This window comes from Salmo salar, chromosome ssa15 (assembly GCF_905237065.1).
Source record: "Salmo salar chromosome ssa15, Ssal_v3.1, whole genome shotgun sequence".
Taxonomy (NCBI): domain Eukaryota; kingdom Metazoa; phylum Chordata; class Actinopteri; order Salmoniformes; family Salmonidae; genus Salmo; species Salmo salar.
The window spans coordinates 9,153,400-9,171,254 of NC_059456.1; the positions used below are offsets into that span (position 1 = coordinate 9,153,400).

Here is a 17,855-nt window from a genome sequence, read left to right on the forward strand (position 1 = left end):
GGCCAGGCAGGTAGCCCAGGGACATCGACGGAGGGCCTGGCCGCCCACTAATCTCCAGCAGGGCTAATTACATCAGGCTGCTCAGCCTTAATTAACTAATCTTTACTCCATTTTAGCTGTTTAATGCTGCACACGCCCCAGCATCATTACTTTAATTGCCAGCGTTGGTTCGACCAATAGGACATTGATCTGTCCTGAATGAGGAGTCGTCAACTTCGACAATCGTCTCTCCCTCTCTCTCTCTCTCTCTCTCTATCTCTCTCCCTCTCTCTATCTCTCTCCCTCCCTCTCTCTGTCTCTCTCTCTTCGTTTCTGCATAAAGACATTGACAGTTTCCTTTAATTGTTTCTGTGCACCTGTTTGAAAGAAGGACTGTCTTTCTGTTTTTATACAACTATTACATTGTAATATGTGTATTATATTATATTGTCATATCTGTATTATATTATATTGTAATATGTGTATTATATTGTATTGTAATATGTGTATCATATTATATTGTAGTTTATTATATTATAAATGTGTATATTGTATTATATTGTAATATGTGTATTGTATTATATTACATTGTAATATGTGTATTATATTGTAATATGTGTATTATATAATATTGTATTATATTATAATGTGTATCATATTATATTATATTGTAATATGTGTATCATATTATATTATATTGTAATATGTGTATTATATTATATTAAATTGTAATATGTGTATTATATTATGTTGTAATATGTGTATTATACAATATTATATGATAATGTGTATTATATTGTAATATATATATTATATAATACTATATTGTAATGTGTATTATATTATATGGTAATGTGTATTATATTGTAATATGTGCATTATATAATACTATATATAAATGCGTATTATATTATATGGTAATGTGTATTGTATTGTAATATGTGTATTATATGTGTATTATATTGTAATATATGTATTATATAATACTATATTGTAATGTGTATTATATTATATGGTAATGTGTATTATATTGTTATATGTGTATTATATTGTAATATGTTTATTATATGTGTATTATAGTATAATATGTGTATTATACAATATTATATTGTAATATGTGTATTGTACAATATTATATTGTAATATGTGTATTATACAATATTATATTGTAATATGTGTATTATATGTGTATTATATTGTAATATGTGTATTATACAATATTATATTGTAATATGTGTATTATATGTGTATTATATTGTAATAGGTGTATTATTTAAGCAATAAGACATGGGGGGTATGGTATATGGCCAACATACTATGGCTAAGTGCTGTTCTTAGGCACGACGTAACGAGGATTGTATTATAAACTGGGTGGTTTGAGCCCTGAATGCCAATTGGCTGACAGCTGTGCTATATCAGAACGTATACCACGCGTATGACAAAACATTCATTTTAACTTTTCTAATTACGTTGGTAACCAGTTTATAATAGCAATAAGGCACCTCAGGGGTTTGTGGTATATGGCCAATATACCACGGCTAACGGCTGTATCCAGGCACTCCGTGTTGCTTCGTGCCTAAGAAGAGCCCTTAGCTGTGCTATATTGGCCATATACCACACCCCCTCGGGCCTTATTGCTTAATGATATTGTAATATGTGTATTATATTGTAATCTTGTTTATTGGCCAGTTATGTGATTAAAAGTAGCCGTTGCCATATATCATCAGATGAGAGCTTGCTGCGCCGGGCACAGACAGCCTGTCCCCTGAAATAACAGCTTATAGCAAGATGAGAGCTTGCTGCGCCGGGCACAGACAGCCTGTCCCCTGAAATAACAGCTTATAGCAAGATGAGAGCTTGCTGCGCCGGGCACAGACAGCATGTCCCCTGAAATAACAGCTTATAGCAAGATGAGAGCTTGCTGCGCCGGGCACAGACAGCATGTCCCCTGAAATAACAGCTTATAGCAAGATGAGAGCTTGCTGCGCCGGGCACAGACAGCCTGTCCCCTGAAATAACAGCTTATAGCAGATGAGAGCTTGCTGCGCCGGGCACAGACAGCATGTCCCCTGAAATAACAGCTTATAGCAAGATGAGAGCTTGCTGCGCCGGGCACAGACAGCCTGTCCCCTGAAATAACAGCTTATAGCAAGATGAGAGCTTGCTGCGCCGGGCACAGACAGCATGTCCCCTGAAATAACAGCTTATAGCAAGATGAGAGCTTGCTGCGCCGGGCACAGACAGCATGTCCCCTGAAATAACAGCTTATATCAGATGAGAGCTTGCTGCGCCGGGCACAGACAGCCTGTCCCCTGAAATAACAGCTTATAGCAGATGAGAGCTTGCTGCGCCGGGCACAGACAGCATGTCCCCTGAAATAACAGCTTATAGCAAGATGAGAGCTTGCTGCGCCGGGCACAGACAGCCTGTCCCCTGAAATAACAGCTTATAGCAAGATGAGAGCTTGCTGCGCCGGGCACAGACAGCATGTCCCCTGAAATAACAGCTTATAGCAAGATGAGAGCTTGCTGCGCCGGGCACAGACAGCATGTCCCCTGAAATAACAGCTTATATCAGATGAGAGCTTGCTGCGCCGGGCACAGACAGCATGTCCCCTGAAATAACAGCTTATAGCAAGATGAGAGCTTGCTGCGCCGGGCACAGACAGCATGTCCCCTGACATAACAGCTTATAGCAAGATGAGAGCTTTCTGCGCCGGGCACAGACAGCATGTCCCCTGACATAACAGCTTATAGCAAGATGAGAGCTTGCTGCGCCGGGCACAGACAGCATGTCCCCTGAAATAACAGCTTATATCAAGATGAGAGCTTGCTGCGCCGGGCACAGACAGCATGTCCCCTGACATAACAGCTTATAGCAAGATGAGAGCTTGCTGCGCCGGGCACAGACAGCATGTCCCCTGAAATAACAGCTTATAGAAGATGAGAGCTTGCTGCGCCGGGCACAGACAGCATGTCCCCTGAAATAACAGCTTATCGCAAGATTGATCACCCTGAAACGACATGGGGTGGAAACAATATGGAAACAATTACTTCTTATGATGTGTATTATTAACTTTAAGCAAATTAAATTTATAAAGGCATTTTTTAATTTTTGTATTATTATTTGATTTAACTCTAAGGAAGTTGAACTCGAAACACCTGAAACTGGTCAAATAAATACATGTAGTTTTAAATCTTGATTTACTAGAACGTAAAGGACAAAGGGGACAAGCTTGCTTAGAGTTCTGAAGACTGAAATACAGGTAACTCACAGCCAGCCTGACGGTATAAATATCCTGACAGTGTATTTGACCTCATAGCACAAGAATTACTGTGTCATTGATTTCATTTTGATTTGTTTTGTAAGGTATACTATATAATAACTATCACCAATAAGCATTAACGTGTTATTTATAAATAAATACTGAGAACTAAGTAACAAATGCATATTTCATTCATTGTAAACATATATAAGCATAACCATTAAAAGTAAAACATAATTCAATAAGAATTAATGAAATGTTATAATATTTATAACTATTTATATTGAGTTTATTTTTATTTTTTTACTTTGTATAAAGTGTAACTATTAAATCATTATTTCATGCTTCCCTTTTTTGTATTCTATCTCTAAAACATACATAACAAATAGTATATATTAAAAATGAAGAATAAAGACATTTGAATGAAGTTAAAAGCTGTATTTTATTTCTAAATATGCTACAAGCAAATGGCAAAACAAAACATCTCTTTTACCTGTCGTATGCATGTTTCTAACCCCTGAGTGTTCCCATAACACACTGGACACATCCAAAATGGACGAAAGGAAAAAAAACAAATGAAATATTGAAAGTTTCATACACAGTGAATAAAGCCATTATATGATCTAAAATCTACCAGCATAGCTAAAATACTAAGTAAACGACATGTTATTTAAGTAATAAGTACATAAGTGAGAATCGTTTTCGTTCTTATTTTATCCATTTACATGTGAGCCATTTAGCAGATGCTCTTATCCAGAGAGACTGACGGCTAAGCCAATGCTTGTTGTTTAATTCTTGTTCAAACTTTCTTCTCTGTGATTGGGTGTCTTTTTCCCTAACGAAGTTAATCTCTCGCTGTTTTTTAAAAAAAATGTCTTTGGTTACAAGATTTACATGATTGTACTGTGGTCTTGTTTCACAGTCAACAAAGCTGCTCAATGATTGGCTAACTGTTTGAATAGTCTCGCCTCCAAAGCTGAGATGTTTTTATATTTATACAAGAAGTGCAATCACACAACATGGATTTAAATTAAATAGTGAAGGACTGACATGAATTTAAGTTGTCATTTTTCTTGTATGCACCCTCCAGTGTAGGAGATTATAAAATAATAATAATGAAAAAAAACATGAATTAAATGTAAAAGAAATAAAAAATAACAGCCACCCTGAACGTAAATAGAAAAGAGGTCGACTGGATGGTTTTGAAGAGGCACACTGCACCAGAGCACTGGATAGATAATGCCTCCACAGGAACAGGAAGTGACATATTTATGACAGACTATTCTGCTCTTTTAAGTCCACCCCCCAATGTCGACACTATCGCACTGCTAAAGAATGCAGCGATGTGATATATGGTTCCGACATTCTAAGTGGTATTCTAGTATAATCATTGGAACGTAGCCTTATACTGTATATCTGAACTACTTTTTTACATCCACATCAAGGCCTGATTTCCTGAAGAAACTCATTTTTTTCAAGTAAACACTGGAATTAATAACAGAATACAACCACCTTCAATTACCAGAACTGACACCTGAAAACTCTATTCATTTCAGTGGCTGACCTGTCACTTGCAGGGCTTCCCACTTTGTGACATTACAGTTGAGCATTGTTACCTTTTATATGACATTAAGTTACAAGATATATTACAAATCCTTTACCCTCTTTATCAACACAATAACAGACAAGAGCTGTACTATATTGTGTACATTAAATAATCCTGGCATTTCCCACATAACAAAAACAGACCAGCATTGTGAAGAGGTTTCTTCCTTCACGACATAAATGGTCCCACGTACGTTTGTTCTGTCGTAATACATTTTGTGTTCAAACAAAAATGTGTGTGTATGGACCGAAGGAGAGAAAAAAAAGGCTAAATGTAGGAACTGGCTATTAAGATTGTGTTCATGTTTGGTTGGCACAGTCTATAGCAAATGAGGTAGATGTGTGATCATAAAATATTCCCTTCTTTGGTATAACTATACAACATATGAAATATCCAGTGATCTGTTGAAACACAAACTAATTTTCAAGTGGCTTTACAATAAAAACAATAGAAATTAAATACGTGAGGTATATTTTGAATCCACTCTGTGTATATATATATATATATATATATATATATATATATATATATAAAGAGGTATCTGTCTGTCTGTCTTAGAAAATACTCCTAAAAAGGGTTTCAAAATATAAAGTGGTATAGATGAATGCAAGGTTACAGACCCAGATCTAAACATAAAAAAAATAAAAAATAAAATACAATTTGAAATTTTATGTTTAACAGACTTAATAAAAAAATCTATATCTTCAAACTGTTTCCCATCTCCCTTCACAATAAAAAATACAGTATCTTATGACGTGAAGCAGAGAGAGGGGGAGAGGGGGAGGGAGGGACAGAGAGAGAGCGGGAGGAAGGGACAGATAGGGAGGGAGGGAGAAAGATAGAGAGGGAGGGAGGGACAAAGAGAGGGAGGGAGATAGTGAGAGGGAGAAAGAGGGAGAGAGAGATGGAGGGAGAGAGATAGAGAGGAAGGGAGGGAGGGAGGGACAAAGAGAGGGAGGGAGATAGTGAGAGTGAGGGAGGGAGGGAGAAAGAGGGAGAGAGAGATGGAGGGAGAGAGAGATAGAGAGGGAGGGAGGGACAAAGAAAGGGAGGGAGGGAGAAAGAGAGAGTGAGAGAGAGATGGAGGGAGAGAGAGATGGAGGGAGAGAGATAGAGAGGGAGAGAGAGATGGAGGGAGAGAGCGATAGAGAGGGAGAGAGAGATGAGGGAGAGATAGATGGAGGGAGAGATAGATGGAGAGGGAGATGGAGGGAGAGAGAGATAGAGAGGGAGAGAGAGAGAGGGAGAGAGAGAGAGGGAGAGAGATGGAGGGAGAGAGCGATAGAGAGGGAGAGAGAGATGGAGGGAGAGATAGAGAGGGAGGGAGGGACAAAGAGCAAAATAGTGAGTATGGAGAAACTCTCCAATGTCAGACACAAGTGCACTTCAAAACAAAGATGGGGGTGCTAGTCACAAGATAAAGCCACTGTGTGATTGATGATTACATTAGTACTCCAACACCTATAGCCTCGTTCTGCTGTTCTACCCACATATTATCTGTTTAACCCACATATTATCTGTTCTACCCACATATCTCCTTCTGCAGAGTAATAGGTTGAAGTGGTTTACAGATTGGGATCCCAGGACGTAATTTAACTAGAACCACCCACCAGGGGATAGTCCTACCAGCAGGTATGTTTCCGTCTGATTGCAAAGTAACGCCTTCACCACAAACTTCGCTGGTAATAAATGATTCATACTAGTGTGGGCTTAAATCAATGTTGAATGTGTTGCAATATCAGATTTAATCAGAGCCATCGTGCAATCTCTCTTCTGTGAGAAGGGTTAGTTAAGAGGCTCTGGCCTGGACCGATAGTGGGGAAACGCTCTAGACTACTAGGCTATTTGGTTTACCCCTTTACTGACGAAGGCATGTCTTGAGGCTCCAGCTATTGTCCCACAGCATTAAACAATGTGTTGATATAGCTAGCGGCATCGATTGGATCAGAGCGGAACCAGCTTCAATAGATAACAACATGATATTTTCCTCTCTAAAAGAAAGAAAGAAGAAATTACGTTTCCCTGATTCTGCGAGATGTGCTTTGTCAAGATGTGCTTGTGATAGACAGTATATCCTTAGTTTGGTCATTTGGTTCCACTATTGTATCTGTGCTGTCTGTGTATGTTACACTTTTTATGCTTTACTTTCTTTTCATTGGTTACTCTTGTTCTTCTTTGGTTATTAGCTAAAAGTAGCAATCTTCTCTGGTTTGTGATCAAAAACAACAAGAAAACTAAAGGTTTTGAGTGACAATAAAATGGCCTCCCATGCCTAGCAGAGGTTTTCAAACAAACCATACTATAGATCAGGGTTGGGGGTCAATACCATTTCTATTCCAGCCAACTCAGGAAGTACACTGAATGCTAATTCCCTTTAATGCTTATCAATTAGGAAAATGTGGAATTAGAATTTTGGTTTATTTTCTGACAAATTATAAAATGGAATTGACCCCAACCCTTCTACAGGTTAACAAGCAAGTCTCTCTTCAGGTACGAGATCAAGCATCTGCTCTTCTGTTCGAGGAGCGGCAGACAGACATACAGACAGACAGGCAGACAGTCAGACAGACAGCAGAGAGTCAACATGTCTCAGTCTCTCAGTGTCTTTGTCCCACAGTTCCTTGTGTCTAATGATGTGCCACCATATTTCTTTACCTATATGTTTACTGCTCCAAACTGAGCAGCTGTTTTCAGGAAACACAAAAAGACAGCAGACTTTATCTGCATACACACGGGGTTCAGAGGTCCTCTACATACCATTCAGAGGTCAGAGTTCAGAAGAAGGAAAGAGAATAGAGCGAGAGAATTTTCTTTTTCTACAGAAGTATTTTCTCAGTAAATATTTTTTTTTGGGGGGGGGGGGATTCTTTCAACTGGAATAAGGGAGTCTGAGAAAAGGGAGGAGAAAGAGGAGGAGGAAGGGAAAAGCCACCTTCAAAAAACAATAGAAGTATTGTCTCCTGGTATCTCAGACCGCTTGTTGTCTTTGGGGGAACGATGGGGGCAGGGTTTAGGGGGTGGAGCTGTGGGTGGGACTCAGCTCAGGGGGAGGAGTTTCCATGTCCGTGGACCGAGGATGTAGAGGAAGAAGAGGAGGAGCAGGACGGTTGGATCTGTATGGAGGAGGAGTTCATCGCCGGACTGGTCTTTCCCTGAGAGAAGCTGTCATTCTGGTTCTGGACCTGGTGACCACTCAGCATCGTAGGGAGAGAGGGCTTCCTGGCAAACAGAACACCTGGAGGGACGGAGAGAGAGAGGGAGGGAGGAGACCTCCTGTAAGATGTTATAATCTGTGAACCGTACATGATACAGACAACATCTTGGAGTCATTATGCCTTATGATCTGTGAACTGTACATGATACAGACCAAAACAGGCTGTATCACAACCACAATTGGCCCAGCGTCGTCCAGGGTTTGGCCGGTGTAGGTCGTCATTGTAAATAAGAATTTGTTCTTAACTGACTTGCCTTGTTAAATAAAGTTTCATTATACTCCTTAAAGCATGCTCTAACATGTGGAGTATGGCTAGATTCTGAAATACTAATTTCTACATTAATTTATTCAACAAAAATATGAATATGAATGTCTCAAACTACCTTATTTAATTTTGTTCATTTAAAAAAACATGTTGTTTGGAACAATATACTTTACAAGTACATCACATTTCCAGAGTGGGTTCTTTGCTAATTCTGAAGTTATGATTCATTTTATGATCACTACCAACACAGCGAATGGTAAATGGATTCAAAGGGAACTCCCTCCCTCTGCTCGCGACTTGCTGAGCGTTGCAATCCTAAAGGATAACTGTGATTGGTTTACTGACCTATATGATACTTATAAAATGTGTCATGTCATTAAAAGTAGCAGAGAGCCCACTCTGGAAGTGAGACATTGTTGTTTAAAGAGTATATTGTTCCAACCATTTTGTCTAAAAGGGTTGTTTTGATATATTCATATATCTTCATATTTATTCATATGTTAAATAAATTAATGTGATAAAATAAAATCTTCAGAATCAAGACATGCTCCATATTTGAGAGCACATTATATGGAGTGTAACCAAGATGTTGTCTGTATTATGTACAGTTCACAGGTCATAAGATCTAAAATGGCCACTTTCATCATTACATTTTTTTTTTTTACTATCACTACTGCTACAGCTGCTGCTACTACTGCTTACATTTTAGTCATTTAGCAGATGCTCTTACCCAGAGCAACTTACAGTAGTGAATACATACATTTCATACATTTATCATTATTATTTTCTGTACTGGCCCCCCCGTGGGAATCGAACCCACAACCCTGGCGTTGCACACACCACGCTCTACCAACTGAGCCACAGGGAAGGCTACTGCTACTGCTGCTACTACTACTGCTGCTGCTACTGCTGCTACTACTGCTACTGCTACTACTGCTACTGCTAGTGCTACTGCTACTACTGCTACTACTACTACTGCTGCTACTACTACTACTGCTGCTACTGCTGCTACTACTACTACTACTGCTGCTACTACTGCTGCTACTAATACTACTGCTGCTACTACTACTGCTGCTACTGCTACTACTGCTACTACTATTACTGCTGCTACTACTGCTACTGCTGCTACTGCTGCTACTACTACTACTACTGCTGGTACTACTACTGCTGCTACTGCTACTACTGCTGCTACTACTACTGCTACTACTGCTACTGCTGCTACTACTGCTACTACTGCTACTACTAATGCTACTACTACTACTACAGATACTACTACTGCTGCTACTACTACTGATACTACTACAACTACAACTACTACTGATACTGATACTACTGATACTACTGCTACTGCTACTACTGCTACTGCTACTACTACTACTACTGCTGCTACTGCTGCTACTGCTACTACTACTACTGCTGCTACTACTGCTACTGCTGCTACTACTACTACTGCTGCTACTGCTGCTACTACTGCTGCTACTACAACTACTACTACTGATACTACTACTACTGACACTACTGATACTACTACTACTGATACTACTTCTACTACTGATACTACTTCTACTACTGATACTACTGCTGCTACTACTACTGATGCTACTGATACTCCTTCTACTACTACTGATACTACTACTTCTACTACTACTGATACTCCTTCTACTACTACTTCTTTTACTACTACTGATACTACTACATACTGATACTACTTCTACTACTACTACTGATATTACTACATACTGATACTACTTCTACTACTACTACTAATACTACTACTACTACTACTACTACTACTACTACTACTGATACTACTACTACTACTACTACTACTACTACTACTACTGATACTACTTCCACTACTACTACTACTAATACTACTTCTACTACTACTACTACTAATACTACTTCTACTACTACTACTGATACTACTTCTACTACTACTGACACTACTTCTACTACTACTGATACTACTTATTCTACTACTACTACTGCTACTACTACTGATACTACTACTGCTGCTACTACTACTACTGATACTACTTCTACTACTACTACTGATACTACTTCTACTACTACTACTACTACTACTCATACTACTTCTACTACTACTACTACTGATACTTCTACTACTACTACTACTAATACTACTACTACTACTACTGATACTACTATTTTTACTACTGATACTACTACTACTACTACTACTCATACTACTTCTACTACTACTGATACTTCTACTACTACTACTGATACTATTACTACTACTACTACTGATACTACTGATACTACTACTACTACTACTGATACTACTACTACTGATACGACTACTACTACTACTGCTACTACTACTACTACTGATACTACTACTACTGATACTACTACTACTGATACTACTACAAATGCTACTAGTAGTAGTAGTTTAATTGTTCTTACAATCTATACAACCAGTTTTTTGGGGCAGATGAATATAATAGTATTTACAACTTACTGTAATGTCACAATTAGACAAATACTATTGATGACATATCAACTCACTAACTAACAAATAACACATCGTCACACCTAAACAACCTGAATTGGACAAACGACACAGACAGTGCAGTCTACCTCACTGAGCATGGCGTTTCAGACAGACAGACAGATAGATAGATCTCAACTATATTTGATGTTAATGGCCACTTCAACCTCACTGGAAGTTTTTCCACCGGCAGGCTTATTCTTTACGCCACGACGTGAACTGTCTGGCCTACCTATCTTGAGGTAATTACCCCATTGCTCGAAGGCAGAGGAGGAGGTGGCGAACAGGCGTACAGGAGGTGTGGAGGCTAAACCTGCCGTGGCCTCTCTCCCAGGCACGTCTAAGACAATAAACCCCATCGATCTCCCATCCACAGCCTCAATTTCTGAGATATTTAACTTTTTTAACTCTATTGGACTGCCACTTCATTACGATGGATTTTATAGCAAAGACATCAAATTGCGTGGAGGACTAAGCACCAGGGCGCTGCTATAACTTATTGAATTTCCTGCTTGCAATTACATCAGCAAACGGCCCCTCTATTTACCTGTGTAGACAACTCCATCTATTTCTATTGACATGTTGATGCTGCTAATGCCGCCGGTAGACAGGTTCAATGGAGTCTCTTGTCTATCATCTGTCAGGAGGCGAGAGAGAGAGAGAGGAAAACTCAATATCAGCATTTAAAATGGGAACACAAGGAGCAGGAGAAAAGCGTTCGGCAGAGTATTGGCGATAACTCCTAGAGTGACAGGGTAAGGAGCAGTTTATTAAAGAGTTCTGAGGGAAAGGGAACTGTCAAAAGATGTAGCAACCATTTGTACGTGTCGGTTATCGCCAACGGGTTATCTCCCCTGAGGAGACGGTGACATCATATCATAACACACACACAGACTGACAGGCAGGCACTTGGAGAACGTGTAGCTACTCATGGAAAAACAAGGCTTGTAACAATCTTCTCCCAAATAAGAACAACATGCAAGAATATTGTAAAGTTTTAATTTCTGTAAAATATCATTAATGTGCAGATACACACTAAATATACTATATAATTTTAGAGTTTAGATCAAAACAGTTGTTACAGAACATTTTGCAGGCACTCTGGCCTTGGCTGCCATATTTAATACAAGTTTTGATGTAATCTGTAAATGATGGTGTTTATATGTTGGGTTGCAGCCCAGACAGACTGGTCGGGTCGGCCAGTAGAGGAATTAACCTGTGAAAGATTCTGACTCATTCTACCATTAAGCTTTCGAGAGAAAAGCCCACTATTATAACTAATGGCTGAGAGGCAGTCATGTAGAGAGAGATGAAACCACACCTGAGCAGATAGGGCCCCTCATTCTTCCTTTAGGCTCTATTTTTCAGTAATGTATAACTTATGGCTTGTCGTAAACACCGCCACACTGAGAACCCACAACAGAGTGGGGCGGGCGGACGGCTCTGTTTCTCCCCCGTAGTCATGGAGCAGTATTTCTTCATGACATCGAAGAAGTCCTCAGACATCACATTGCAGATGTTATGATGAACTGTGAGTTTGTGTGTAATTAGTGACTCACCTATCATATGGTGAAATACTCTTACTTGATGTCGGCATACCACCACTGTGCTGTACAGCTAAACCCTTAGTTATATAATAGTAGAGGGCAAACCGTAACATTGACACGCCAATCACATGTTTGAGTAGAATAAATAGCCTGGGTTCTGAAGGAGAAGTTCTAGAACTCTGATACACTCCGAAACACAGAACAATAAAATTTGTCAAAGATCTGGTGTTATTTTTGTGGCGGTAACACGACTGTAAATTGAATTGGGTTAGTTGGATATTAAACAGGATGTGTTACAGAACCCACGGGAATACACAGTTAAGGGAATCATCTCTAAATTACAATACTTTTTCCTCCAAATGCTTCTCTGTGGGTTTTGAAATGATTACATGTGTGTGTCACAGTTATGCATCACAATTGCATCAATATTACAACATTATAAGGGCATAACAATGAATAAACATGTGTATTCACATTAGTAACTGTGGATGTGTCTGAAATGACAACCTGTTCCAGGGATCCCCAATCATTTCTGATCTAAAAAGAGTGAGAAAACCTGTCATCAAGGCAAAGGGTGGCTACTTTGAAGAATCTAAAATATATTTTCATTTGTTTAGTACTTTTTTGGTTACTACATGACTCCATATGTGTTATTTCATAGATTTGATGTCTTCACTATTATTTTACAATGTAGAAAATAATCAAAATAATGAAAAAGCCTTGAATGAGTAGGTGTGTCCAAATTTTTGACTGGTACTGTATATATATATATATATATATATTGTGACGACCCTGGGTTCATAAGCGCGGAAATCGACTCTGCCGCTCGAGCGTGCTTTTGCGGCACAGTCAATAGCGTGCTGGACTTCAGGCTTGAAGGTCGAGGGTTCGAGACCTGCTCCCTGCTGTTTCATTACTATATATATATAATTTTGGTCATTGGACATAAAAGCCTGTAAAACCACCAGGAAATAAGCTCAACATGATTTTAATTCAGGAAATCTGTTCCCAAGTATCTCCACGTTTAAATAGAGAGGCATATGTGATCGTATCCCAATGTAATCAAGGTTTGAAATGATTCTGTTTTTGTTAAATACTATACAGTGCCTTCAGAAAGTATTCATATCCCTTGACCTATTGCATATTTTGTTGTGTTTTGTTGTGAATTGAAAATGGATTAAATTGATTTTTTTTCCTCACCTATCTACACACAATAGCCCAAAATGACAAAGTGAAAACATGTTTTTAGAAATGTTCGCAAAAGTATTCAAAATGAAATACAGAAATATTTCATTTGGTATTTTTGGTATTTTTTTAGGATCCCCATTAGCTGTTGCAAAAGCAGCAGCTACTCTTCCTGGGGTCCACACAAAACATGAAACATGTTTACAGAATTACATAATACAGAACATCAATAGACAAGAACAGCTCAAGGACACAACTACATAAAACAAAATGTAAAGGCACACATAGCCTACATATCAATACATACACACAAACTATCTATGTCAAATAGGGGAGAGGCGTTGTGCCGAGAGGTGTTGCTTTATCTGTTTTTTTAAACCAGGTTTGTTGTTTATTTGAGCAATATGAGACGGAAGGAAATTCCATGCAATAAGGGCTCTATATAATACTGTGCGCTTTCTTGAATTTGTTCTGGATTTGGGGACTGTGAAAAGACCCCTGGTGGCATGTCTGGTGGGATAAGTGTGTGTGTCAGAGCTGTGTGTAAGTTGACCATGCAAACAATTTAGGATTTTCAACACATTGATGTTTCTTCTAAAAAGAAGAAATTATGCAGTCAGTCTCTCCTCAACTCTTAGCCAAGAGAGACTGGTATGCATAGTATTTATATCAGCCCTCTGATTACAATTAAGAGCAAAACGTGCCGCTCTGTTCTGGGCCAGCTGCAGCTAAACTAGGTCTTTCCTTGCAGCACTGGATCACACGACTGGACCACAATCAAGATTAAACAAAACTATTGCTTTTTGGAGTGTGGTGTCAAAAAAGCAGAGCATCTCTTTATTACGGACAGACCTCTCCCCATCTTTACAACCATTGAATCTATATGTTTTGACCATGACAGTTTACAATCTAAAGTAATGCCAAGTCATTTCGTCTCCTCAACTTGTTCAACAGATTCAGCTGAGGTCTAGAACTTAAGGAATGATTTGTACCAAATACAATGCTCTTAGTTTTAGAGATGTTCAGGACCAGTTTATTACTGGCCACCCATTCCAAAACAGACTGCAACTCTTTGTTAAGGGTTTCAGTGACTTCATTAGCTGTGGTTGCTGATGTGTATATGGTTGAATCATCAGAATACATGGACACACATGCTTTGTTTAATGCCAGTGGCAGGTCATTGGTAAAAATAGAAAAGAGTAGAGGGCCTAGAGAGCTGCCCTGCGGTACACCACACGTTACATGTTTGACATTAGAGAAGCTTCCATTAAAGAAAACCCTTTGAGTTCTATTAGATAGATAGCTCTGAATCCACAATATGGCAGAGGTTGAAAAGCCATAGCACTTAAGTTTTTTCAATAACAGGTTATGGTCAATAATATCAAAAGCTGCACTGAAATCTAACAGTACAGCTCCCACAATCTTCTTATTATCAATTTCTTTCAACCAATCATCTGTCATTTGTGTCAGTGCAGTACATATTGAGTGCCCTTCTCTATAAGCACGCTGAAAGTCTGTTGTTAATTTGTTAACAGAAAAATAGCATTGTATTTGGTCAAACACAAACTTATAGGTCTGCTGTTAGAACCAGTATAGACCGCTTTACCGCTCTTGGGTAGCGGAATTACTTTGGCTGCCCTCCAGGCCTGAGCACAAAGACTTTCCTCTAGGCTCAGATTAAAAATATGACAGATATGAGTGGCTATAGAGTCAGCTACCATCCTCAGAATACTTACATAAGTATTCACACCACTGAATCAATACATGTTAGAATCCCCTTTGGCAGTGATTACAGCTGTGAGTCTTTCTGGGTAAGTCTAAGAGCTTTGCACACCTGGATTGTACAATATTTGCCCGTTATTCTTTTTTAAATTATTCAATCTCCGTCAAGTTGGTTGTTGATCATTGCTAGACAGCCATTTTCAAGTCTTGCCATAGATTTTCAAGCTGATTTAAGTCAAAACTGTAACTAGGCCCCTCGGGAACATTCAATGTCGTCTTGGTAAGCAACTCCAGTGTATATTTGCCCTTGTATTTTAGGTTATTGTCCTGCTGAAAGGTGAATTTGTTGTCTGTTGGAAAGCAGACAGAACCAGGTTTTCCTCTGCCTGTACTTAGCTCTATTACGTTTATGTTTATCCTAAAAAAAACTCCCTAGTTCTTGCTGATGACAAGTATACCCATAACATGATGCAGCCACCACCATGCTTGAAAATATGAAGAGTGTTACTCAGTGATGTGTTGTGTTGGATTTGCCCCAAACATAACACTTTCTACTCAGGACTTAGTGTTAATTTCTTTGACACATTTTTTGCAGTTTTACTTTAGTGTCTTACTGCAAAAATACATGTTTTGGAATATTTTTATTCTGTACAGGCTTCCTTTTCACTCTGTCATTTAGGTAAGTATTGTGCGGTAACTGCAAAGTTGTTGATCCATCCTCAGTTTTCTATCAAAGCTATTAAACTCTGTAACTGTTTTAAAGTCACCATTGGCCTCATGGTGAAATCCCTCAGTGGTTTCCTTCCTCTCCAGCAACAGAGTTAGGAAGGACGCTTGTGTCTTTGTAGTAACTGGGTGTATTGATACACCATCCAAAGTGTAATTAATAACTTCACTGTGCTCAAAGTGATATTCAATGTCTGCTTTTTTATTTTATTTTTACCCATCTACCAATAGGTGCCCTTCGTTGTGAGGCATTGAAACGTCCCTGGTCTTTGTGGTTGAATCTGTGCTAGAAATTCACTGTTCAACTGAGGGACCTTACAGATAATTGTATGTGTGGGGTTACAGAGAAGAGGTAGTTATTCAAAAATCATGTTAAACATTATTTTTGCAGACAGAGTGAATCCATGCAACTTACAGTATTATCTGACTTTTTAAGCACATTGTTCCTGCTTGCCATAACAATGGGGTTAAATACATATTGACTCAAGACCTTTCAGCTTTTCATTTTTTATTCAGTTCTAAACATTTCTAAAAAAATAAATAATTCCACTTTGACATTTTGGGATATTGTGTTTTAGGCCAGTGACACAAAATCACAATTTAATCACAATTGAATAATTTAATTTAAAATTCAGGCTGTAAAATGTGGAAAAAGTAATGGTGTGTGAATACTTTCTGAAGGCAGTGTATCTGTTTGGGGTTCTTGCAGTGTACAGATTATTTTAGAACTATTTTCCGACCCCCTGACCATCCGCTCAAGGAACAATCGTCTCCCAGCGGCATGTAATTGGGAGCCCTGCCCTGTTCCCTATAGCTGGAGGCAGGTCAGCTGAATGTAATTGGGAGCGTTGCCCTGTTCCCTATAGCTGGAGACAGGTCAGCTGAATGTAATTGAGGAGCCCGGCCCTGTTCCCTATAGCTGGAGACAGGTCAGCTGAATGTAATTGGGAGCCCGGCCCTGTTCCCTATAACTGGAGGCAGGTCAGCTGAATGTACAGTAATTGGGAGCCCGGCCCTGTTCCCTATAGCTGGAGGCAGGTCAGCTGAATGTACAGTAATTGGGAGCCCGGCCCTGTTCCCTATAACTGGAGGCAGGTCAGCTGAATGTAATTGGGAGCCCGGCCCTGTTCCCTATAGCTGGAGACAGGTCAGCTGAATGTAATTGGGAGCCCGGCCCTGTTCCCTATAACTGGAGGCAGGTCAGCTGAATGTAATTGGGAGCCCGGCCCTGTTCCCTATAGCAGGAGACAGGTCAGCTGAATGTACAGTAATTGGGAGCCCTGTTCCCTATAGCTGGAGGCAGGTCAGCTGAATGTACAGTAATTGGGAGCCCTGCCCTGTTCCCTATAGCTGGAGGCAGGTCAGCTGAATGTAATTGGGAGCCCGGCCCTGTTCTCTATAGCTGGAGACAGGTCAGCTGAATGTAATTAGGAGCCCTGTTCCCTATAGCTGGAGACAGGTCAGCTGAATGTAATTGGGAGCCCTGCCCTGTTCCCTATAGCTAGAGGCAGGTCAGCTGAATGTAATTGGGAGCCTGGCCCTGTTCCCTATAGCTGGAGGCAGGTCAGCTGAATGTAATTGGGAGCCCGGCCCTGTTCCCTATAACTGGAGGCAGGTCAGCTGAATGTAATTGGGAGCCCTGTTCCCTATAGCTGGAGACAGGCTCTGGTCAAAAGTACCGCATTATATAGAGAATTGGTTGCCATTTTAACCTGTATTCATAATAACAGATACATATGTGAATGTATAATAATTGTGGTGTTGTTTTGTCAAAGAAGTGCACTATATAGGAAGTATGGTGCCGTTTCAGACCAATGATGTATCTAAA

At 39.4% G+C, this 17,855-nt stretch overlaps 1 protein-coding gene across 2 annotated transcripts in view; it reads right to left on the bottom strand.

Moving 5' to 3' along the window:
- Window positions 1-7,058: 7,058 nt before the first annotated feature.
- The window catches only part of LOC106570942 (AT-rich interactive domain-containing protein 3A), a 210,536-nt gene continuing 199,739 nt past the window's right edge, over window positions 7,059-17,855 (bottom strand). For both annotated transcript variants that reach the window (XM_045695444.1, XM_045695443.1), the window contains 2 exons: window positions 11,395-11,484; window positions 7,059-8,085 (listed from right to left, as the gene is read on the bottom strand). In XM_045695444.1, coding sequence (XP_045551400.1) covers window positions 7,892-8,085; window positions 11,395-11,484 — 284 coding nt within the window. In that variant the 3' untranslated portion in view covers window positions 7,059-7,891. The remainder of the gene's footprint in view (window positions 8,086-11,394; window positions 11,485-17,855) is intronic.